We start from the raw sequence: 26049 nt of genomic DNA, 5'->3' as shown, positions 1-26049 counted from the left end.
ACTCAGCTCCCATTTATGCCTTCAAGACCAGACTGTGGAACAGTAAGTAGGAGCACTTCTGCTCATTCCAGTTGCCTTGTGGAATTAAGGGCTAGCCGGCGACAAACTAGTCCTAAGGAGTTCAGGTTTTTTTAATACTATGGGTCATATGCTCATGTGTTTCTGCTATATGGGCCTCTCCGCCAAGCAACACGGGCCCCAATCCCACCCATGGGCAATCCCACCCTGAAAGTCTGAAGCCCACATTGGGGAAGCATCAGCTTCCTCTGACTCCTCTGAATGAAGATGAGGTCTACCTGCATGGGCATGAGTGACATGACTTATCCAAAAGTGAGGGTGCACTAACAGGCCCCCAAACGTGTTCAACAACATAACTGAGATGATGAACACTCCTCAGAGCTATGAGAAAAACTTGCAGTCTCTTGAGTAGGAAAAAAAAAAGAGTTCTCCAACTGAACATTGCAAGTGACCAATGGTCACTGTGTAACCGCACGTTTCCCTAGCGCCGACGCGGAGCGCCTGGCCCTCAGACAGCACAGCACAGCCACCCCAGTGGCTCTGGGACAGGAACAAGCTGATGGAATCTGGGGCCGCTCAGCTCGGAAGCAGCTGGAGGCTCGCATAAAGGAATGAGGGCTGCATTCTCCTGACATCCTCTCCCGCTGGACCCCGCCAGATGAGACCAGCCGTTTCCTTAGCTTAGAGCCCAGGAGGCAGGCTCTCAAAGGCAGATTGAGCATGCATGTGCAGTGTTGAATGTAGTGAACAGAGGTGGGTTAGGCATGAGGTCCCCACTCCGAGTGGCACATTAGGAAACTGCCCAGGAAGCCTGCGTCCTGTGCTCACGGCCACAGAAACGGCCTGCAGAGCACGTGGAGTTGTGTCTACAAGGACAGTGACAGGTCACACACACAGAACAGGCTGCCTGTTCTGGTCTTGCAGGACTGCGGGGCATTGGTGGGGCTAGATGCCCCCTTTAGCCGCCCTCCTCTTGGCCTTCCTCCACTAAACACACACGTGAGTGAGTGAACGTTCACTCTTTTCATGAGTTACTTCCGCTTAGATCTTGATTCACTGTACTACGAGCGATGCTAACAGATTCATGATTCCCTATTTCCCATGTACTGTACTTCCACAGTGTTGTTCACATTCTGGCATTTCTGGGAGTTCTCTTCAGAAAAGGTCTCTTGGGTGGTGTTGATAATTTTTGGTATATTGTGCAATGGGGAGGGGAGAGGGGCCCCGACCAGCTGCTTCCAACGGAATTAAAGGAGTGTACCAAGCCCCACACGTCACGTGAGTGTGGGGCCAGATAGCAAATGGCTGTCAAGTACGTTTTGAAAGCCAGAATTTAGTCAACCCCAACCGTGCATTCTGATGGCATTTCTTGGCCTAACTTGATAGATTGATTCTGAAAACATACACTAATTTTTTTAAATACAAAACAGACCCACTTGTGTTAGGGCCTGCACAAACAGAGGGCTAGGAGAGTGGAAGTGGCATAAACAATGTTGTTTATATCCGAGGCCTGAGAAAACTGGTGCACTTTCCTCCCAAATTGCAGGAAGTATCAGTGTAGCCCCCAACCATGGAGGATGGAATGAGAACCATATTTTCCCTAGGAATGAACACAGTGTTTCAGATACACTGACAGACAGTAAAGGGCCTGGAAGCAGGAGCACAATGAAGAAAGGACGGGGTCTCCTCTGGCCGGCAGTGGAAGGGCAGACAATCCCAGCCGCACACAATGCCTCCAACTTAAAACTCAGTGAAAGCAAACACAGCGAAAGGGCAGATGTGAGAAACACTGAGCGTTTTCATTGTTCTCCTTCACTTTTGACCTCGTGTCTGGGCCTGTGGATCGTCCCTGCCACCGGGTACCCAAAGGGAGACGGCCGCTGCACCCCAATGACCAGCCACGTGCATCTGAGTCCCAAAGCTTTAGAAGCGAATTGGAACTAGACCTGCCCCATCCTTTTTAGGCTTCCTTAACACATTTCTCCATCTTTTTGTTGTTGTTATTGTAACAAAACTATATTTAAAAGCAAGCAACAGGAAGCTTTTACTTGGGAAGCTGAGGTTTAAGCACTCGGTGGCAAACAATGAGCCAGAGAGATAAAGATGCAACGCAAATGGCTGGGAACAGACCTTTGCTAGTTTCCTGCCAAAGTTGACTCCTGAGCATGTGTGAGGCCACGATAGGGACTAACAGTGCTATTTTGCTTTTATTTACTCCAATTTATTTGTTCCTGTGAGAACCCCTATAAAAACAAAGTGTGAGGACAAACAATGGAAGCCTGGCCATCTCCTTCTTGCCAGAGCCTTTATTTTCCACATTATCAAATGTTTTCATCAGTGCAGCTCAGCCCATTCATTCAACTCAGAATCACAGCCCAGATCATATTGCATTGGGGGGAGGAGGGGCGGCTTAAGCATTGCCTGCCTATGTCAAGAAAGTGGGGGGGGGGGGGGGGGAGAGAGAGAGAGAGAGAGGAGAGAAGAGTAAGACATGATAAAGAAGATATATATATATATATATATATAGAGAGAGAGAGAGAGAGAGAGAAACATACCCCTATTGTGCTGTCCCTTTGACACTTAGAAACAGAATGTGGTCCTCTGTAATACTCCAAGATGGATACTGTGCCCCCAAATCATCAAGTAAACTAGAACTTTTTAAAAAGCAAGCTTGCAACTCTCTTAACATAATTTTATCTTCCTCCCCCTTGCCTTGCCCCCTTCCCTAAACAGGTATCCATGTCAAAGGAGGACTCTTGAGTTGGGGGTTTGTTTGACCTAGGTCACGCAAAGGTCAAGCTTTTCACCAGTTGTTAACACAAAGCTTCTAGCAAACCCACCCTCCAAATCCGGCTACACAGTCTGTCTCCATCTGCAAATGCACTGTGCACATTGGATTTTCCTCAGTTGTGCAGGAACTAACAATCCCTTCACTGTGAAGTGGTCTCAGTGACAAATAAATAGGTCAAACACTCTTCGGTGAAACCGTAGGAGCTGAATTCGCCAAATATGGAAATGGAATGGATTTCGACGTTTTCATTTTTAAAAAGGCTTTTTAAAGTGTTATTTCAAAACCAGTTGAACAGATTGCTTTATTCTTTTATTGAACTTCAAGGGATGCTGTCTTTTAAGCAGTTCTATGCAATCCCAACTATATTTTTTGCCTCTCTGAAAGAGATCAATATTTATTCAGATTGATTTTTAAGATTTACATGTGAAAAATAGATAAAATTGGATCAAATATAAACCAAAACTAATTCTGTCAACTCCCATGAAAGTCAATAAAGCCAAAATAAATTTAGCAGATTTCATCTACCTGCATTTGAGAATTGTTTTACTTCATTATTTCTTATAAACTTACTGAGCAGAAATTTGCTTAACTCTTATCCAAGCTTCTCTTACTGAAACAATAAGACTCTCTATGGAATATTTTGCACTTGAATATTATCACCAGGATAGCATATGGCAAACTAGCAGTAGGCAGTTTATCTTCATCCTCTTTGTAAGCTAAAATTAGCACAATGCTTTTGCAGCATTCTGCACTTGACTCGGGCCAGGGTGATCTCCACAATGCCATGCTTGTCCCACATCCTGCTCGCTTCCAATATTTAAGCAAATTGGCTGAAGGTTTATATTAACAGTCGCAGATACATTTTAATGCAATAAAACCCCCAAAGTAACACCCACCATGAAAAGTAAACCAGCTCTATTAGGAATCAGCCTGAAAAAAAAAAACAACACAAAAAGAACGTTCCTTCATCTGCTTCCTGAACTATATAGCGTTTCAACTACAAAGTCGTCCAAATGTTTACAGAGGCTAATTGTACCAAGTGGGAGATATACTAGTATATGGAAGGCTCCAAAAGCAAGACCCAATTTACCTTCTTAGACAACGAAGGCTTATTTTTCTACTTGTTTACCGTCTTCGGGCCGAAAATGCATTGTTGCGAAGAATTAAGTATGCACTTTCAGCGGATTAAACAAAGGTGATCGGCCCATGGAAAGAGCTTACTCTTTAAACAGGAAAGCAGCTACTGGCTAGCTCTTTGAAAGGATTACAACACAAACAATGATTTTAAAAACAATGGTGGAGGTTCAAATAATACATCCCTTTTAGCTGGCCTGTAGCAGTGTAATCTCCTCATCAAACAGTTAAAGACAAAAAAACTTGAGGAAGAATTAACTTTAGAGAAGATTGGCAGGTAAAGCAGCGGATGGGGATATTTACATTCCGGACAGAAACACCTCCATCCCCTCTACCATCCCCATTTTTAATGCCATTTATGGGGGCAGATGTTACACTAACAAGATTTTGCTGGAAATTTCACGAATCGATCGCTGGCTGAAGTTTCTATTACCCCTGTGCGCTGGGATAGATGTATTTCAGCTTGTTATCAACAAATTAAAGGCAACACGACAAACAAGTGTTGATCCTGTCAGCCGATTTTGTATCCATAGATTAAAAATAAAATTCCTTGGAAGGAGAAAAAAAAAAGATAATTTCTCAAAAGCTCATTGTATATTTGACCTATTCACATTATTCTCAGAAGTATACATTTTAACAAGTTGGGGGGAGGGAGGGAAATCTTCTCTAAACCTTGTAAAGCACCCTCATCTATGATCTATCTGAAACAATATTTCATTTGCCATCACATATTAATCCATCTAGCCCAGTCATTCCTGACATGCGTCCCCCTCCCAACATAGATAAAGTTACTGGAGGGAGGGGGGGGGTGTCAAAATACAAATACTGAAATAGGTAAATCACTTGGAAATGTCAGTAATAACCAAATAAAGCAGGTATATATTTCCCATCTAATTCAAAAGCTGTCATGCACTTGGATCTTTTCAGCAATGGTTGTATGTAGAAGAATCAAGTCCATGACACGACTTGGTACTCAGATATTCTGAAAACTCGGATATTGGGGCTGGTCTGTACTTTTTGATTGCTATTATCAATGCTAAGTCCTAGATTCAGATATTCTTCTGACGGACCATGAAATGATGTGTTTACTAACCCTCTGCAGATTTCAATCTATATGTAAAATGTTTATCGAAAGTTCTTTATTCTATCGAGGTCTGTACGCAAAGTTTCAACTTGGTTCTTAGAATTTCAGAACTGAAGGGAAAAAACATTTCAATCATCTTAGCCCAACGTCTGTTATTTACAGAAGAAGTTTCATCTCAGCGAGGTTATGCGAGTTGTCCAACCCAGAGCACAGGGCTTGTAAATTATCCCGTGGGGATGGCACCAAGCACCTGCACTCCAACCACAGATGTCTTCCCAGTCCCCCCTACCGCTAATAGAAATACACTTAGAAGTTCCCAGTGTGAAGTGCACAGACGCAAGTATTTAACATAATAATTGATCACCGTGAGCTGGTCCTCACGTGGAGCCAACCACAACTGTGCTTCCTGAGGTTTCAGCATTTGCTTCCGTGACACCAAAACCAATGTTCAAAGCTTTGATGGGGGAATTTAGGTATCACTGATTTATCTCTTTCCTCAGAAATGTACGGGTTCTTAAATATTCCTTTCGTAAAAGGAGAAATCTATAGCAATATATAGTAATACATGTGTATCTGTGTAGATAGACAAAGCAAATATGGCCAAATGTTAACCATTGTTGAAATGGAATGGTGGGTTGCGGGCATTTATTATACTATTCATTCTACTTTTCTATAGGTATGAAAATCTTCATAGTAGAAAATTGGGAGAACACTAACACGTAATATGAGGACAAAGAATCTCAATGCAGTGCTCCACAAGTCTTAGCCTGTATTTTTCATTTTCTACGTCCTTAGCTTTGGAGTGAGAGCCAGGGTGTTGTGCTACAATAGAACAGAGTCATCACCACGTGCAGAAGGAATTCCTCTCTTTAAAAGGAACTGGATCGTGTTTGGTGGTTAGAAAACCACTTCTTCTCCCTTGACAAGGGATGGGTTTGCAACTTAGCCCAAAAATTCACAGCACATTACTATGTCAAGAGAGAGTGGATAGAAAAAATTTAAATAGTCCAAATAGAAAGTAGACTTTCTATGCTCTCACTATGACTAGGCTGCAACACTGTGCAAGTAAAGAAGAAAGAAAAGAGGCATGAACAGTGAGGTGGGGGAGGGGGAGAGGGGCAGGCAGCACCCCCAGCCATTTCATAGGTGAAAGAAGCAGTAAAGCTGATTTGCTATAAACAATAAAGACCTGCCTGTGAATCTAGAGTTGCCTCCCATTAATTTCCCAGAATCAACATTTCCTCTTCACTATTAATAGACAAGCGATAGCTTGAACCCGATTTTACCAACTGCAATAGCCACAAACCTAGTCCTCAAGCTCTATATACTATTTGATAAAATGTATCTGTAATACTAAGAATTACATTTCTATATCTTAAAATGTACTGATAACATGGCATCCTGAAATTCAAAGGCCTAATACTGCTCAGTAGCTTCATCAAAGACCAGAGATTATTGTTATGAGACTGAGACCAGAAATGTGAAAACAAAGGTTGTTAGTGAGTAGATACTTCCTCTGATCCTACCTGGGCTCCTGCGAGCCAAGTGCACCGTGGTCTTCCGAGAACACAGAACCCGACCCCATTCACCGTGTCTCCTTGATTGACACTGCAATCCTCGTTTTCTCACAGACACCTTCATATGTGGTGTAGAAATAGCTCTAGTTGTTCTTAAAAAAGAATCCAGTGGACCAGTGACCTTGGGGTAACCTAATTATCATCTGCAATCTAAGTCTCTTCTTAACACTCCGGTGTGGGGTGAATTTCCCGCCAAAATATAAGATGGCGCGGGCAATTATTTAGGTTTCCCGCGCAAAATCAGGGATTTTTATGATACCTATTACCCCAATGGGTATGAAACGGTTCGCATACGCAGGTAGGTATCTTTGTGAACGGCAAACAAACAAATATTTGGTAATACGCAGTTACAATCGGCCGGAGTTTACACGTTTCCCGCACTCCACCGCAAATCTATATGAACCGAGTTAAGACGGCTCCCGCGGAGTACTCGCAATTCACGCGAGCCGACTTAACTCGTTTCCCCCACTCCAAGTGTTAACCATTCTCTTCCTTAGCTTTTCCTCCTAAAGTAAAAGTGACAGATTTATAACCTGGGACATTTGGGAGTGATGGACAATAGAAGGGAGGCTTACAGGAGTGGAAGTCTCAGGGGTCCACCCAGTGTAGAATGCTCTCTGTCCTGACACAAAAGGGCAGATAAACACTCTCCATTGTAAAGTGAGGACACATTTTGGAATAGTACCAGATTCTTAATTGCTTGTTACGTCATCACCCACACTCAGTCCGAACCTGAGTCTCTCTTTTTCATAGAGAAAAACAAACCCTATGATGATGATGATGATGATGATGATGATGGTGGTGGTGATGGTGATGGTGATAGCAGCTAGCACATACATGTTTACTACGTGCCAGGCACTCTTCTAAGTTCAACACATCAATTCGTTTAATCTTCTCAACAATCCTATAAGTAGGTACTAATATTACCCCCTCTTTATAAGTGAGTTTAGGTGGTTCTTCTGCCCAAAGAAGTGAAAACTAAGCCATTTTTTCCATAGGAAACAACCAATATATTCTTGCTTCAGATTTAGTCAGACGCTGAAACCCATTCATGCTTGAAAATTAGTAAGAGCATCCACTGAATTGGATGAAAAAGTAGGTAACTCCTAAAGAGAACATCATCGGGAAATATCTTTGTCTCAAACGTTTCTTAATTCAGAAGTGAAGGGATCAACAAACACCGAACTCTACATTTCCTGAGGCCAGGAAGTGGTCTTATTAATCTTTGTTGTCTCCGGATTTAGCACAGTGCCTGGTATACTGGAGGTACTCTGTGAGTGAGTGAGTGAATGAAATACAATGCTAAGCAGTGCCTGATCACTTCCTTCAAAAGCTCCTTCCTAATTTTATCCTTTTCTCTCTTCCTCATGAGAGACAGAAGACCGACTGGTGAATGCATTTCAGAAATAAATGGACCAAAAAAATATCAGTTACTAGGTTACTTCCTAACCTGGTATAAAAGAAAGGTGTCAGAGTTGAAAAAAAAAATCTGACTGATTCAGGCCCTGGTGTTTTCCCACTTATTCCCTCTCAGACTTTGGCAATTCTCACCTAAAAATGGAGATGTGAATCGCTGCCCTGCTATAAGATTGTTGGTGTAAGGCTCACAAACAAAGTCACGGGGACACATTTCATAAACTGAAAGCATGAAAAATATGTTATTTCACCATCCCCCAGCATTGTGCATGGCTCATAGTAGGCGTTCAACGAATACTTGTCAAATAGTGGAAAATCAGAACAAAAGAGCCACATGTCGCTGATTCTCTAAGTCCCAATTCAGAGCAGTGCCTCTGAGAGGCTCAAAATAGTCAGAGCCAACCTCGGCAGAAGGACTGAGAGCAAGCGCAGGAAAAGGCGCCCTTTATTTCTTTAGGTTGGAGTTGGAAAAGGTACCTCCAATTCCACATCAAAATAAATCATATTGTCAGCCTTATGGAGAAGTAAGACTGATGGGAATGAAGAGGGGGCTCTGGGTACCAGCCTGGAACATCAAGCCAATGCCCCCCAAACTCTTGAACCCCTCTTCTCTAGGCTCCGTCCCCCCAACACTCCAGGTCAGGAGCCAAGAAACGGCAGCGTCATTGCTGTCATTCTGCTCCTCTGAAATAGGAACCTGGATTAGCTCTGGCTGGCGGAGGCTCAACCCAGATAAGTGCAGGGCAATGCTGATAGGCAGCGGGGAGGAATTTGAGGAAGTGACAAGAAATGCCACGTCATCCACCATAAAGAAAGCTTTCCCACAAAGTGGCCTAGGACGTGACTACACAGCGGCTGGTGTTCAGAAAAATGCAGATAAACGCAGAAGTCTTTCCTACCAGCAGGACGGGGAGCCAGCCACAAACAATTCATGTCCTTGCCACATCCTTCAGTGACTACGGGGAGGAATGCAGAACACACCCTCCCACATCCCTGCCTGTAGCCCACAGGAGCCTGGGCTGGGAGTGGGGTGCCCTCCTGCTGCAGGGACCAGGAGGCCCGAGGCAGCAGACCCCTCTCTGCTCATTGCTAACATATTAATCAAAGAATCACCAGCAATCCTGAGGATGTGGGGGGATTTTTGTTATTTTTTTACAAGGATTCTAGGTTACAGTCTTTCTGTGTCAGGGAAGGGTATGTGCCATGTCAGACAGGAACTCTTCCTAATTTCATTCACCAAGGAATGGACATCATAATAATCAGCAATGGCATCTGTCATTGCAGAGATTTGCACTGTTCCTCATAGGAGTTGCACGCAAACGTGGAAGTCAGCAAGCACTTATTCTTCAAAGAAGTTCCACGTATGGGGGGGTGGGGGCGCTGGCAGAGCAGCCTGGGGGACATGGGCTCTTCTATGCTGTCACTGTGGCTTTTTATTTTTATTTTTTTAAATTGATTTCAGAGAGGAAGGGAGAGGGAGACAGAGATGGAAACATCAATGATGAGAGAGAATCATTCATCGGCTGCCTCCTACACCCCCGCACTGGGGATCGAGCCCACAACCTGGGCATGTGCCCCGACCGGGAATTGAACCATGACCTCCTGGTTCATAGTTCAACGCTCAACCACTGAGCCATGTAGGCTGGGCCACTGCAGCTTTTTAAAAGACAGAGAAAACCCCTGTTCCCTGTTGGTTTTATATGGGATGGCTTTCTTTACTTATATTTTTAAATGTCATTCAAAGGACCTGTTCTAAAAAAAACAAAATGTATCCAAAACTTGCCTGAGACATCTTCATCAGGAAATCTTTGAAAAATGGATAAAGGGTCAAATAGTTTTAGAAAAACTATAGTCTGTGATGAATTACTACCAGTGACTACTGACAAAGGCATGCTGGACCAGCTCTCAGCTTGGGTGTCTACTGGATGAATCGCATAGCCCAGTGTGCTAACCCTCTCTGCGAGAAACCCTGGCTTAGATTCTGCCATCTCAAATTGTCCCGCATCATCTATCTAGAGAGAAATTTGAGTCCCTAGTATCCCAGAGGTTTCATAAGGGCCACAGCTGTCGGCAGACCAGATTTTCATCCTGGGTAGCCAGGGACACATTTCAGTACAGTACATTTTTGCTCAGAACTCTTTGAGAAAACACCAAGTAGAAAATGATTAGAATTACATTACTCCCTCTCACATATTAGCATTAAATTATTAGTTGTATTAGTGGCTTACATTTACATTAAACTTGCAAATGATATAGAGCCTTATTTCCATTCTATGAGCATCTCAATTTTCCCCCCTGCATGCATATCTAATCATTTGCTTACCTCTTATCACTCCGGGAATCTACAGTCTTAATTCCATGGATTTCCACAGGGCAAGAATCTAGGCCACCGTTTATGCACAGAAATCAATTCAGCCATCACTACACTGTGCATCAAAACAACATTTTAAGAGCAAAAGTTGACGCCAGTGGCATTGAGCCAGAGCACCTCTCCTCGAAAGGAAAATGCAGTGGGGTTTTTAAGGGCAAAAAGGACACATTGCCGAGGCTTTATGCCTCACCCACAAATGGGAATCCTTAATGGCCCCGAGTTGCTTGATTTAAATCTGGAGCTTACAACTTTGTGCCCAAAGGAAAGTGTTGATTGCCACACCCCTCCGTGCCCTTCTGTAGTGTCCCATGTAAATATACCCACTAGGTCAGTTTCCTCTCTCTTTGCCCCTGGGTGAGATCACTAACCAATGACATTTTGGCACCATAAGTCTATTGCATTTTTATAAGATCTGCATCTCTGAAACGCAGTATTACATTAATGTGATAGTTTCAAAAGAAATCATATTACTAAGTGCCATGAATCATAGAAACATCATTTCCTTCTTCCAAAATTGTATTCATTCTGCTAACTACCATATTCGTGTTATACCAATCTTTGCAATTGTATATTGAAGCCATAAAAAGTATCTCCCACCCCCGCCCCGTATCTTTTTCCCACAGCTCAAATAAAGGTGAATTAAGAAAATCTGGCCAAGGGTATGCATGTCTACTGCCATTTCCCACAGCAAATAGGGCATTTTCCTCTGGGAATAAAACATTTCCCTCAAACTGCTGTTTATATCCCTTATCAGCTGCACAGCAATAGAGCCATCAAGTCCAATCTCTTGTGGAAGAAAGTCAAGGTCAACAAGTACTTGCATTTTTGTTTATCTTTAGCTGAAATTGCTACTGACATTCAATTGGGTAATAAACATGAGGTCTGTCAAATGTTCCCAACGAACAGGTGATCCAGAAGCTATCTCGGAACAAGGTCCTTGCCAGGCAATCAAACACTCCTGTTACAACAATTATGATTTGAGTCCATTTATGTATCGATGCAAACATCAGTCAGTTCTGAATGAAGATTGCCATCCCATTCCCACCACTGGGTAATAGCAGGGAGGACGGACATGTTGGAGGGCTCTTGCTAGAACTACTCACCAACAATAACGTGTGTACTCCCATGAGCAGGGCACCATCCCAAGAAAAGGCTTTCTCCCCTTATCTTTTCTATTTAAAGGCAATTTTGTGCAGCTCAATACAACCTTGTCCTTTGCTATGCTGCCCGGGTTCCTGAGCCCAGTTGCCTCTCTGCCTGAAAACCAATTCTATAGATGTGTGTGTGTGTGTGTGTGTGTGTGTGTGTGTGTGTGTATTTGGAACTCTTGCATTATTCCTTTAAGCCAGCATGGTTGCTCCGTTAGAAAATACCTCATTTTTAACTTGAAAAGTGGTAGGATTTGTTCAGCATGCTTAATTCTAAAGAGTCAGATAGATATTTGGAATAAAGGCCACATAACTTCTTTCCAATCCATCATGAAACTCACTGATATCAACAGGAGTTATGCATTTGGATCCGGACAGCACATGGCTCCATGCCACATTCGACTTACAGATTAAAAATAGAATCTGTTCCAGCTGCAAAGTAAGACACATTAAACTTACTGCCTCCATTTGAAATATGAAAATACCAAACCTAAGCACTATGGCTACTACCTAAAACGACGACTCCTGACCCACATAATGCAAGCCTGTTGCCTCCACTTCTGTTATGAACAATGAATCCAAGGAACAGTCTTGGAGCCTCAAAGTAATGCTTCCCCTTCTCCCTATACGGCTTCTATTAACAGCCCATCCTTTAGCAGAGCAATTCCTGTTCTCCAAAGCTGACTCCTTTCCTATCAAGAGGGTTAGGACACCTGGAATCGAAATAAAGGACAATCCCTCTAAAAATATACAAACTCACATCCTGGGAAAGAAAGTGGAAACTAAGAATGAAACCAATTCCAGACACACAACATAAAGTGCACTCTTTTTAAAAGACAACTTCCAATGTAGACATGGTAAGTATCTGGTCAAAATAAACGCTGTTGCAGTATTAAACCATAACCCTTCCTTCTTTAACATTCTGGCAAAAAGTGAACATAAGCAGAGTTGTATCAGCAGGCACAGGAGTATATTATTCCCCATCCTGGAGTCTGGTAAGTTTTGAAGATTCTACGTACAAAGAAAACTCCCTAGCCTGGGAGGTGGGAAGGCTGAAGCACGCCAGGGTTAGACTCCACTGGGAGTGCGTGAGCACGAAGGCCCGTGAAACAAAACATGCACTCTGCAAGTGCTCAGGAAATGCTCATCAATCAGTTGTCAAGCAAAGGGGGAAGTCACCTTATTTTCAGAGTAGTCAACTGATGAAATGAGTCACCAAATTCCCATGATAGCGTGGCCGGCCTCTTCCCTTCCACCCAGCCCCTGGTCCCCATGGAGCCAGAACCTTCTCCATGGGAAAGAAAGGTGAGAGAGAGAGAGAGAGAGAGAGAGAGAGAGAGATGGCTGGACTTCTTCAAGCCACCCTCAGGAAGGGCTGGAGACAATGTCACTTCTGTCCAGCCAGGGTGTGGGGTAAGATACACAGCCAGCAATGACCAGCGATCCTATCCTCACATCTAGAGACAAGCTACATGTGAGAAGACAGAGAAGATGCCAGAAGGGACCTGTGGTCTATAGGGCAGAATTCTGAAACCTTTGCATGATTCTAAACCTTCCAAACTACCGCCCCCAAACCACTCAGTGTCTCAGGCTGGTCCAGGCTCCTCCTCCAAAGCTTTCCTCTCCAGCCCCTTCCCTCTGCCTGACTTCACAGCCCGAAATTTCTGCACAACTGTAGCGCTGGCTCCTGCCCTTCCCAACCCGCAGTGATTCCTCCTTCACTCAGCTCTGACCATGACACAGCTCACACTTTCAGTGACTCCTCGTTGCCTCTCATCCAAACTTCCAGTTCCTGAGGACAACACCTAGGAGCCTTCATGGTCCCGCCCCTGCCCTCTCTTGGCCTCACCTCCAACTCCTGCTTCCCCACGTTCTGTTCTCTGCTCACGCTGAGGTATGCACTAAGCCGTCCCTTTACTCAAACCAATTTCTTTGCCTCGAGTGCTCTGCTACTCCTCCATCTGCCCCAAGTTTCCATCACAGACTCACCCCTTGGAGGAGCCAGATGGGAGGCTGGGGATCAGAAGCAGACTTCTTGGAGGACTAACTCTGGGGGATGGGTCGGGGCTCTGGAGCGCTGTGTGGACAAGGACTCAGGTCCGAGTCCCAAGCAGGCTTGATGAGAAAGGGAGCTGAGATCCATGAAGGATGCCTGCCCTGGAATCCCGGGGTGAGGGCATGCCTGTGCCAGGCAGTTGCCTCCTATTTGCCCATTATAGATGCCATTCCTCTACTTCCAAATTCCACGAAGCCTACTCAGTGGTCAGACTCCACCTACTCTATGTTAACTGTTGGCTCCTCCCCTGATCTGTTGGTTTCTTCATCCCAGGAAAGGCCTCTTTGACTCTGAATTCTTACACCTGGCGCTGGGCTGGTATACAGTGGACATTCAATCAATGCCCACTAAGTTAGTGAATGGGACTATTCTGTCTTCACCTGCAGCACCTATGGGAGCATTCCTCTCATAAGCTTTAAAGTCATAATATCAAGCAATACCTTTTATTTGCACCAAATTTATTCTTTTCACACAAGGGGATGTTCTTAGTGCTGGAATGCGATAAACCAAATAGATGTTTCACACAGACATCTCCCGTTTTATAGGTTACAATCCTATTCCCTCAGAACTTCCTGTTTCAAAGACTGTGGCGCCTGAACCCTATCATGCTGTCATCCCAGCTCAGCCCTTCATTTTACCACCACGTATCTGAATCTCCCCGCTCCGCTGACCCTCTATCAGGGGACCATAACCAGGATGCCAAGAGCATCCGCACTCGCCTTCCCAGCCGCAGGTGGAGGGAGGAAAGACTGGAGAGTGGAATTGGCCCACCATGAAATGGTCAGAAGAAGGAGATAGAAATGGGAGAAAAGGCCCCATGGCATCACCAAGTAATCAGCACCTTGGTTCTTGGTAAGACAGGCCATTACCTGTTTCAAACCACGGAAATCAAGACTAGCTTAGATACCAAAATAAGGTTAAAGTAACAATGGGCTGAATCCGAATCAGGCATCTAGTCGAATCAGTCAATCAAATATTTATCAGGCACTTATACTTGCAGCATTGTGCTGGCTAAGGGGGATGCAAGAGGCGTCCTATAGGTGATGTTGAAGATGTCACTCTAAGCCATTCACTGGATCCCTGTGTGAGGACACGTGGGAAAACTTCTCTCAGGTCTTTATGCCAATCAAAGGGATTCTTCTGAGCAACCTCCATGGAAGCCATAACTCTTGTAACTAATTATATTTCACTCTTCATTTTGGCTGCCAGGAAGCTCAGAGCCAAATTATCTGCCTATTTCTAGCAACTGTACATCTGTACATAATCTTTTAAGTCATATTGTTTTGTACTACTCTTATGACTGGCCTCTTGTTTATTTTCCTTTCATTTAAATGTCCTCATCTAGCCCTGGCCAGTTTGGCTCAGTAGACAGAGCATCGGCCTGTGGACTAAAGGGTCCCGGGTTCAATTCTGGTCAAGGGCACATGCCCTCGTTGCGGGCTTGATCCCTAGGAGGGGGTGTGCAGGAGGCAGCCAATCAATGATCCTCTCTCATCATTGATGTTTCTATCTTTCTCTCCCTCTCCCTCTCTCTCTGAAAACAATAAAAATATACTTTTAAAAAAATAAATTAATTAATGTCCTCATCTACTTATTTTTATCTTATTGTATACTACATATGTTTGTTACTTTCCTTAAATCCTTTCTTAGAATGAAGAGGAGAATATGTAAATGCATTTTAAAATAAAGATACATCTTTTTAAATTTTTATTCATCCTCACCTGAAGATATTTTTTTTTTCATTGATTTTCAAAGAGAGTGGAAGGGAAGAGGAGAGACAGAAAAAGAGAAACATCAATGTGAGAGAGATACATCAATTGGTTGCCTCCCACACATGTCTCAACCCCTGACCAGGGTCAGGGATCAAGCCTGCAACCGAGGTATGTGCCCTTGACTGGAATCAAACCTGAGACCCTTCAGTCCATGGGCCAGCACTCTAAGCACTGAGCAAACCTGGCTAGGACTCAGTTTTTCTAAGGTCTCAAAAAGTACACAAGGGTGTCAAGATGCTCCCTGTCCCGCTGTAATAGAGCACGCAAGGAAACATTCAAGCTACCACAAACAAAATATTTAAAGAGACAGCATTGATCTAATTCTAATAATCTAGCAACAAGCCTATTGGCAACTTCAGTATCTTCTGCATTCACTTTTCAATCCCCCCTTTCTTAGAAATATATGGTTTTGAAGAATATTTAAAATTTTCTAGGTAAGGTTATGTTCTCTTTTTCTCCTGATATGGAAATAAGTAAAAGCAAGTTCTTCTTTCATTCCTTGTTAGGAAATAAGATGACCTATGTCTAGGAGGGAATGCATATGGGTTGATATTGGTAAGTGGGGGAAAGCCAAAGCTAATTGTACTAATCAAACAGAATGCATCTAGGTTAAGTAATTACGGAAAATTATCTGCAAGACTGAACTAATCCACAAAGGCAGACACTTGAGCAAAACCCAACTCACCAACTACACTTCTGGGACCAATCAATGTGCGAGGTAGACAACGCCTACCCCTTTTTAAGGAAAATGCTTGGCATAAATTTACTGTTTGGGTTAGTTTTTGCTAGGCCAGCAGCCAAAACCTCTACCACTATCCTTAATTAGTGCTAGCATTCACGAGGGAGAGAGATAAATTCAGGAGCTGAGCTACATATCACATCCCCGGCGTGGAATCCTGTCTGCTGCTGGGAACGGCACTGGACAAAAGCACCTTCCCACAGCAGCACAGTTACTCCTGCCATGGATTTCATCCTTCCCCCTGCCCTAAGATTCCTTGGAAGATACTAAAATGTTGCCATAGGTCCCCACCCACCCTTTATTAGAAGCTCACCCTGGGCCAGAGGATGGTACCCAAGAGTAGGAGGAGACAGAACAGGCAATTATATGGGTGGCATGATTTAAGGTACAATCTTAAGCCCATCTAGCACCAAGTTCTGAGAAGAGCTACCCATTGAATCTTTCCTGAGTCCTCCTGTTCAAACACATCTCTGGAGCCTGGACAGGTGAGACCTCAGTATCTATTTACGTTTCGACAGAGATTGCCATGTGAGATGAGCCATCTGCCACCCAGAAGAAACCAGTCCTAAGGGAATACAGTGCAATCACAATTTGAAAGCATGAGAGGGTTCCCGATCCTCTTTAATAAATAATTATCCATCAGTGGCCAAGTGCCCATAACTACGCTGGGCATAAGAGGTTTAAAGATGAAGACTAGTGCCTCCCAGGATGCTATGAATGAATGGCTCATTTCAATATGTGACAAAGGATAAGACACTGGATACCATGACAACACAGAAGAGGGTCACTTCCCCCAATCTGCAGGTTCACTGATCGCTTCCAGCAGGTGACACTTAAGTTTAGAAGTCTTTAACCTGCACTACATAGACCCCACTCCCCATAAAGGGGTCCATGGTTAGAACTCAGAAGATCCATATACTTTGGAAGGAAAAAATTTACATTTTCTTCTCACTAAACTTTAATTAGAATTAGCATTTCTTTCAAGTGTATACCCAGATAAGGAACCACAGAACTATTAGCAGGACCTGAGACTTTGTCACCAATGGAAATCATATTTATATATCACAATACAGGTGTCACAGATACCTTAAAATGCCATTTACACTTGCCAGTATTTCAATAGAATTAGTGCTAGACCTTTATACTTAATGCATAGTTACAGAGCACTCATATCCCTATATGATCATTTGTGTGTGTTTTAAAGTATTTTGATACCTGGATTTCAATATAATTACTGTCCCTCATAGTCCTATGTGTTTTGCTTTATGCATTAAAAAAAATATTACTCTGACAAGATACCCCTCGACTTCACCACATTGCCAAAGAGATCCCCACCCCCACTCCCAAAATGTTAAGGTCCCCAGAAGAGGATCAGTATGAGTCAGCAGCCAGGTGACTAATGGTAGAGAAAGCAATGCCCAATGACAACACCAATGGTTCAGCATGCAGAGGCCCTGGCTGGCCACCTGGCTGTGTGGGAGGGTGGAACCGAGTGCCCAAGACAGTGCTGTAGATCAAAGTTGGGCTCACAGGGCCCCAGAGATACTGAGCCTCTATGACAGTCAGAGGACCAAGTTCAAGGTGTCTTTCTGCAGGTTAGACTAAATACCTCTCACCTTGTCTTTCAGTCAACATCCCTGACCAGAGTTCATTCACTGTGTCTGGGTAATTGGTATGTGGTGAAATAAATAAACTCAGCTCCCTAAGAATACTCAGTATTTAGTGAACATTTCACTTACTTATGCTTGGTGTTCTTGATGGCACACACAAAATTCCTGAGGGCAAATACTATGACCTACTCATTTTATAGCCTCACACAGAGCACCTCCATACATAAGTGCTTAATACACTTTTGATGACTTGACTAGAATGTATAAATGTATATTTCCCTGTTTAAATACAACTCATGACAATATTTTGGCCCATCTGCAGAAACGATTACAATCCTAGACTCTTTTTATCTCCTTGGGCTATATTAAATGGATGCTTCCCTAAAATTAACTTCCCCACTCTGGCCTTGCCAAGAATGACACCGTGTGAAGAATCCACCGCGTGGGACAATGGATTCCCTCCTGGTTTATTTTCTTGGGTAGAAACTGAAACACACATTTAAGCTGTGCCAGGCTGTGTGTGGTAGCCCTGGAATGCCTGGGAGGGCTGACCTGAAAAACAAGTGTTAGCTTATAGTTTAAAACCCCATGCAGAACCGGGAGAAGAAAGGAAGGTGAGAGAGAATAAGAGAAAGGTCTCAGTTAGAAACTGAATTAAATAATTACACATTAAGATCTGCATTTCTACAACTCAGATCGCCATTTTTATTATTTATGTAAAGCAATAAAATGCATGCTATTAATATGAGTTCAGAATACATTCTTCTATGTGTGATGCATTTGAGGGGAATAATACCTTACAATCTTAGAAGGAAAGAACTGAGCCTTATAAGCCAGTACCTTCTGGGTCAACTACAATAGAAAGTATATTCCTCTCTCCCTGAAAGGCTAAGGCTGGTACAGAGGGAGCGTGCTCTAATGTATGCAGACTGAGTGAAGCGAAAGGAAGATATATTTTTTAAAAAGTTTCCCCATCTTCTGACTGCAGAGCTAAATGATGATTGACATAACATCATAATGCGTATAATTCTTTACCTCTCCTTTTATAATTTAAAACTATCCCATGATTCTTGAGAGACCAATGTAATTAATTCTAAGGAAGTCAAAGAACTGGTGCATAATTTTAGGAGTTCTTCAAGTCACAACGGAATTGATATTCTTTAAGAAACAACTCCAACAGCAACACCAACAACAAAATTCCAACCCATTCCATACGAAAAAACAAAAAACCCGTGTCTGCACAGGTGACCATGGCAACTGTCAGTAGCAAAGTCAACATCACATACAGAGTCCACCCTAACATGGCAAAACAATGGGAAAACCGAATTGTGTTAAGTTTCAAAAGTTAGAGTACTAAATTTGATAAGCTATCCAGACCATGAATTCACACATACACAAAAATGAGCAATCCACAGAAAATATAAGAGATGACCCTGTTGACTAATGCCCTGTCTTTTCTAATCGAAGGCCAGACCTATTCAAACCCAATCACATGAGGATGGAATCAGTAAAGGTCAATCAAAGGCATGCTGAAACTCCAACCGCCTCGCTGACCTTCAGAGCTTGTGACAAATTGCTATCAGTCAATGTCAACTAATGACAGTAGCTCTTTGGCTAATCAATTGTTCTAAAAATGATCAAGAAAACTACTCACAGGACAGCTCATTTTCACATCAATGCCTGTGAAGTATGAAAAGCTCATTTTTTGAGTTTTTAATAAGCTCATAAGTAAAGCAGTTACTTGGTAACAGAGGTCACCTTACAGAAAAAAGACAGAACCTTTGTCTGCCTTTTACACATTCTTTTATTACCATATTATAGTAGAAATATGCCATGGAGATGCCAGAGGGCTACATAATAAAACAGGTAACACTTCATCCACATTGGAGACAAACAGTCTTGTGTTATAGGGAAATCTATTTGAGAGTAAATAATTTCAAATGCATTTTTTTCAGTTAAGAAGAAAAACAATGACCTCAAGTTGACTAGAGATATTGCCTAATAGTGAGAAAATGCACTTTCTGTGAAGACACTTATGGCCAAGTTCATGCCCCTTGATATACAGTGACTACTTTTAGGTGGGGAAGTTATATTTCTTGGTTTTAAGATGACCTGCTTTCATGATGCTAAAAGCCAAGCCAATGGAGAACAGAAAACAGTTACTCCCACTCGATGAGTCAATAAGGGGAAAGGTGACTCTCACATGGGGCGTTCCTGGGAAAACAGTTCTGTCTAACCATCTAATTCCACATGTTTGATAAGCTAATGATAAGGACCTTTAGATAACGGGGGTTTGCGGAGTGTAATAACTTCCCCTTTCTTTTTTACACCTGACTTTTCCCATCAGGAAATCATTTTCCCATTCCGCCTGCCACTGGCCTGCAGGGGCCACGGGGCCACTTAGAGTCCAGCATTAAGTGCAACTTAAGGAACACACGGGGCTGCCGAGGTCCAAGGGCTGAGGCCTGTGGCCAGTTATATTTTACTTTTCCCTCCTCTCCACTGGAAGTGCATTCTAGTGCCACTGAAATATAAGAAGTTCCCCGTGAAGTACAGGCATTAAGAAGCCACTGCGCACAAAAATAGTTCATTCAACTCACTCTGGCCAACAGACAAATAAAATGAAAACACACACACATACACACACACACACACACACACCACTCTTTGTTAAACGTTTTTCTTCATTTTCAGGGTTCTTAGGTTATTCTAAACATTGTTTTTAAAATCAGATGGGGTTTGTTTTTTTTTTTAAATAGAGAGACTGTTTCTCAAAAAGCAGCATTCACTGTGTGTGTGTGTGTTTTCATCTAAAAACCTGCAGATAACAGATTACACCCTAAACCTGAGTTGCTAAGGTAGTTTTTCAAATTAAAATATCTTCTGTCCCCTCCACCACTCTCAAGTTGTCCGTAGGAAAGAAATAAAGGAGGGAGGGCAACACTTAAGCCGAGCCATAATTGGAAGTATGTGAAAAATGAAGTGTCAGTTTGGTCAATAAAGGGCAAAGGTCAAGGGGAACTGCAGCCCAAACTCTGTGCGAAATGTGCTCATTAAGACATCCAATCAGAGTGCTCCTTCCCACCTATCCCATTATTCATCGGACAGCTGACTGTTTCAAACGCCCGGGGTTTGGGCTGTTATTACTTTTCTTCTTCATGTAAAAAGGCGAGCTGGTATATAAATCGTTGCTTAGTCATCTGGAACATAATGTGGCCCTTCCCCACCTCCCTCTCCCCTGGCTCCCACCCCCTCCCGTCCAGCTCTGCCTGCTGGCTTCACAGGTCTGAAACAACTGCCTTGAGAGTCCCTTCAATAATAAATGGAATTGCCTTCTGCCTATAGGTTGCCTGAACTCACACAAAAGCTGGCGTGGAGGGGGATGGGACAGTGGGGGGCATTGCAACTATTGATACATCATTATAAAGAAGTCGCAGTGCTTTTCAATTGTGCCTCTTTAAAGAAACATGCTGCTTTTGCCTTTTTTTCCCCCCCAGAGGGAGCAAAGATACAATTGTTGATCTGAGTCCTACCCCCCAAAGGAGAAGTTCATAAGTGGGCTTTCGAGGTTCCAGGAACCGTTAAAGCCCTTTCGGGTTGAAATGTTTTACATCAAATTTCAATGTAGCAATCCTACTTTTTCTTTATCCTTACAAAAGAGGAAAATGAGGTGAGCTTTAAGTGGAAAGTGTTCTGCCAGAAAAAAAAAATGCCCTTACTTGTTTTCTGTGCTCCTATTCTCAATTCAATAAATCTGTGAATGAGTGAAATGGGATAGGCTCTTAATACATAATACAAATTAATCATATCAATCATCATGCTCCGCTGTATATATCCCAATCATCATTCTATTTAGCACACAACACTAGATTCTCACTCGCCAGCAGCGGATAACCCCCTGAGGCTAACGCTGAGTCTGTCTTTTCTGAAGCTCTGTCACTATTACAAGGCAGGGCGCCAGGCCCAGTGAGGACTCCGGGGGAGGAGTTGTCCAATTGATAACAGAAAGAATGTCCATCAAATGATCTGTTTTTCCATTCCTAGCCACACGAGAGCACTTTGTCACATAGAATACCATAGTCAGGAGCTGGGGCTCTGGAATCAGACTGTATGGTTTCAAGTTCAACTCTACCACCAACCAGATTGTGACTTTGGGCAAGTCTCTTAGCCTCTTTCAACCTCTGTGACCTCCTTCCTTGACCAAGCAAGAGATGGAAATACACTGACCGTCAGCCCTGACTATGTTATCTCATTATTGTATTGTGATCATGTGTTCATGGCTCTTGACTTTGAACCAAAAAAGGAGAAGCGCCCAAATTCAAAATGGGGTCGTCATATGTAAAGCTACCCATGAGTCATAGAACGGCTGCCTTCCAGGGAAGCAGACTGGCTTGGTATTCTCCCACCCCAAACCACATGCTTCCTAGAGTAGGCCCGGATGACGGTCAGTCGGGCAGCAACGCACAGTAGGACAAATAAGACACATGAGAGAGTCACGTATCTGCCAGTGTCTACCTCAGCCTATGAGACTCTGCTCGGGAATCCTGCAAACACCCCATCCCAAAGCTGTGATAAAACCAAGAGCAGACTCTGACAGCTACTCACTCTTCAATATTTCTGAGCTGGACTTTTTTCTCTTCCGAAATGGGAAAATAGCAAATAATTGACAGGGATAGAATAAAGACTCCATCGCATGTCTTTGGAAGTGCTTTGAGAGAGTTAAAGAGTAGACAAAATCAATGTCATAGCAATGGCCGCAGAACCCTGGACCCAATACATTTGTTAGGCCTTCCTCTTCCATGCCCACTTAAAGGAGCTTCACTGATTAAAGCACCAACTCCCTGCGAGGGGCCCAGAGTGCTAATATCAAATGAAAGCAGATGTCCTGAGGAAGAGCTGCATGATAAGTAATTTGAGTTGGGGGAAAGATTGATTACCCAAATCATGAATAAACAGAACAGTAAACTCCTGAAAAAAAAATAATATACTTTGCTTTTTCTTAATTACCTCTCTGAATACTCTTTAGAATGCCCAAGATTCAATTTGGTATTTTTTTTTAATGCTTAGGCAAAAATTTTTTACTAAAACTATTCCATCAGTCACAACAGCCACTACTTTGGCAAATTATCAGGCACTCAAAATCCCCCAAATTGCTGCAACGCTAACTAGAAATTGTTACTGTATTTTGAAATCTTTCAGAACATTACGAATTTCCTGGATGACTTATTTTCCATTATTTACTTTGAAAGTCCAAAAGAACAGGACTCAGTCGAGATATATAGCCTGTTATATGCCTACACTGTGCGGCAGATACGGTTATTTAACAGAGGACCAAAGCCTCGAGGATTTCTTCCTTTTGTACCACGGGTGCCATAATGAAGTGGCGAAAATTGAAAAGGAACGAGGAGAAAAGAAATGCAGTACAAATAATACAGTAGAGAAAGTTTTAAAATATGTATTACTGCTGTCTGTGGGGAAAACACCTCTTTGGATATGTTCTTGACAGATTGAGTTATTTCTGTCCATTGGGTATGTATAAAGACATATTTATGGATTTATAAATCTTTTGAAGAGGGTTGTTATTTACCCAGTTGACTAAAATGGACTCAAACTGTGTAAATAACTGTTTAGGACATGCACTACGGGCCAAATGCTGGCACGGCTTCCACACCCGTGCCTGCCAGAAAAGGCAGACCGGGAAAACATGGAAAAGCCACTGTGCACAGTTAATCCACAGGCTGCACTGAGGCCCGGCTCCACAGGTCTCGGGGATGAAAAAAAGATTTAGAAGGGTCATGGTTGGCATGGAAATGTACATAAGTTGTTGCAGCAACACTTCTAGGCGTCGCTCTGCATTTAGCAAGGAATAAATCACACTGCCAAAGACAGCCCACGGGGAAGTCTAAAGGTGGGACTCCTGACACCTGTATTATCAAGCAGGTGGTGGAGAGGCAGGGGAAGTCAGGAGGGAACGTTTCTATTTGACCTTGGTGGAGGGAACTGACTCTAGTTCTTTGGTGGAGAACCAGGGAAGGAGAGCACGAAGACACGAATCTTAGACAAATAATCAGGAAACCAAAATTTTAGGTCTGGCACCGCACAGGGACCTCAACAAATTCTTCGGCTCACCCATAACCTTTCCCCCCTCATCTGTCCAGTGGGGCTGGACCTGTTTTATCTGCCACCCAGGACTGTTTCAGAAAGGGTCAACTGAGACCATTCCAAGGAGATGATGTATGTAAAAAATGTTTTAAAAAAACTGAGGTGGTGGTCTTTTATGAAAATGATAACGAGAAACAATGTAAGTGGAAAACTCGAGCAATGTCAAGGATCTCTGGCTCTTGGTCACAATCAAGTTCATCACCAAATGGGCCTGTGGAGAGCACTGTTGAAGGGAAAAGGGGCATGCAAAACTCCCAGCTCCTGGTTATCACATGTCAGCGGGGAAGACTCGGGTGGGGCATGTGCCCTCTGAAAACCCTTTTATCGGATTACGTTGAAGGAAACGTAGTCTGTTATAACTTTAAATTCAAGCACGTGTTAGCTGTTCCCAAGCCTTCAATGCAGCAGCAGCTCGACTACCTGCGTGCTGGTGGATGACAGATATTTGAAAAGCCAGAAGTGAAGACAGAAAAAGAAACAAAAGCACTGGGCTATGACCCCGTGTAGCAATTTTGGAGAACAGGATAAAGAGCTGCGACTCCATCCCCACCTTTCGGGGGGCGCCTGGTGTAAGATGAATTCTGAAAGCAGGGCTCTCTGTGGCCAGTGCTGACGTCACCCTATCTATCGCACTGTGAGCCGTGGCACCACAACATGCAGACACATACCCCCCCCCCCGCCCACCCCCCGAGAAAAAAGGCGCCATGGATTTGTGCTGCGTATCGTTTTGCAGTAAAAGTCAGAGGGCCGAGGTCACCTCTTTCTGCCTCAGCTCCGAACCAGTTTACTATTCCGGGCTCCACTTTTACTAGCTTGAGAGTTGTGATGAAGTCAGCGACTTTGCTTTGAACTAGAAAATGTCTCAGATGCCTAAAAAAAAGTGACTCCCAGTCCAAATAGCATACATGTGCCTACAAAAAAATTAACTTTCCTGTTTTTGTTTTCAAACTCATCATGCTAACCTCACTGTGGACTGCAGTGCTAATTGGTAGAGAGCGTCAAAGTTAGAAAACAAAATTCTTTTGTGGGCTAACAGCACTCCAATGACATGTGATCATCAAAGCCGATTGTAAAGTATGTACCTACTGTGGGCTCAGTCAACCTCAATACAGCTGTCTTTACAGATTTATAGGGGAGACTCCTTTAAACTTTGGTTGCATTCATTGGACACAAAAGCCAGTGCCGCTGGCCTCATCAAAATCAATGCAAGACATCGGGATACTCCTCCACCTTCTTGCTGAAGATTAGCTTCAGGCTAAAGCTTCATCTCCTACTTAGTTATGGTCAGACCAGTACATCCGTGGGTACGGGTATTCAGAGAGCAGCACAAACCAAAGTGAGCTGATCTCTTTCCCTTTCTTCTTAATTGCCTGTAGTCTGGCCTTGCAATAAAGTCGAGCACTTAAGAGATTCAGATTAAGTAAATTCAGAAATATGGCTTCAACCCAGTGGAGAGGGACACCCAACATGGGTTTCTGAAAGGCCCACCGCCTTCTAAGCATTTGAAGACATTGCTAACTTGGAGTCCTAGTGGGTGTGTCTTCATGAGCTCTTGAAAATCCTCTAAGGGCAAATAATATATTTGTATAGCACAGTATTAGTAGCATACTGTCCACATACATTCCAACTTTTACTTCTCCAGTCTTTCCCTCAGTTGATCCCGGGCCCTGTTTGATGGAGGTGCCCAGGTGCTGGCCTGGCATAGAAGAATAAAAGGACAGGGGCATACAATAAGATGATCGGATTCTTATATTAGATGGGGTTTATGTTCTAGGAAAAGCTGTATCATAGTCACCAACTAGACTATTCTGATTTTTCAACCCTTACACATGAAACACATAGCAAAGGAGAATAAGGAGAACAGCTGTCCTACCTTGCTCACTGCTGTTATCCCCGCTGTGTGATGTGTGGCCACCGCTGGAAGGGCCCGGGGTGCCTCCCGAACGGGTTGATGCTGTGTCGTCGTGATCTCTGTTCCAAGAGGGCTGTGGGGACACAAATCAGAAATCCAAATGGAGTGGTCTGGTCACACTGGTCCCACCAGATCCCATCCCACGACAGAGCCACGGAAGGTAGGAGGGACAGCCGTGCCATCTTTCCCATCCCCCTGAGCAAATGGTGCCAGTTCAGAGCTCCACGGGCACATTGAAAATTGGCCCATTTCGGCTTCT

At 43.4% G+C, this 26049-nt stretch overlaps 1 protein-coding gene across 3 annotated transcripts in view; it reads right to left on the bottom strand.

The window, feature by feature from the left end:
* The window catches only part of MEIS1 (Meis homeobox 1), a 134088-nt gene that overhangs the window by 79267 nt on the left and 28772 nt on the right, over positions 1–26049 (bottom strand). For all 3 annotated transcript variants that reach the window (XR_011473175.1, XM_070429359.1, XM_070429360.1), the window contains exon 7: positions 25752–25863. Coding sequence is in view for 2 of the 3 variants with exons in the window: in XM_070429359.1 (XP_070285460.1) it covers positions 25752–25863 (112 nt within the window). In the remaining variant the exon portion in view is untranslated. The remainder of the gene's footprint in view (positions 1–25751; positions 25864–26049) is intronic.

This window comes from Myotis yumanensis, unplaced genomic scaffold, assembly GCF_028538775.1.
Source record: "Myotis yumanensis isolate MYYU_CA2020_CCGP unplaced genomic scaffold, mMyoYum1.0.hap1 SCAF_11, whole genome shotgun sequence".
Taxonomy (NCBI): domain Eukaryota; kingdom Metazoa; phylum Chordata; class Mammalia; order Chiroptera; family Vespertilionidae; genus Myotis; species Myotis yumanensis.
The sequence above is the reverse complement of the archived record's forward strand: the minus strand, read 5'-3'. Positions and strand labels throughout refer to the sequence as shown.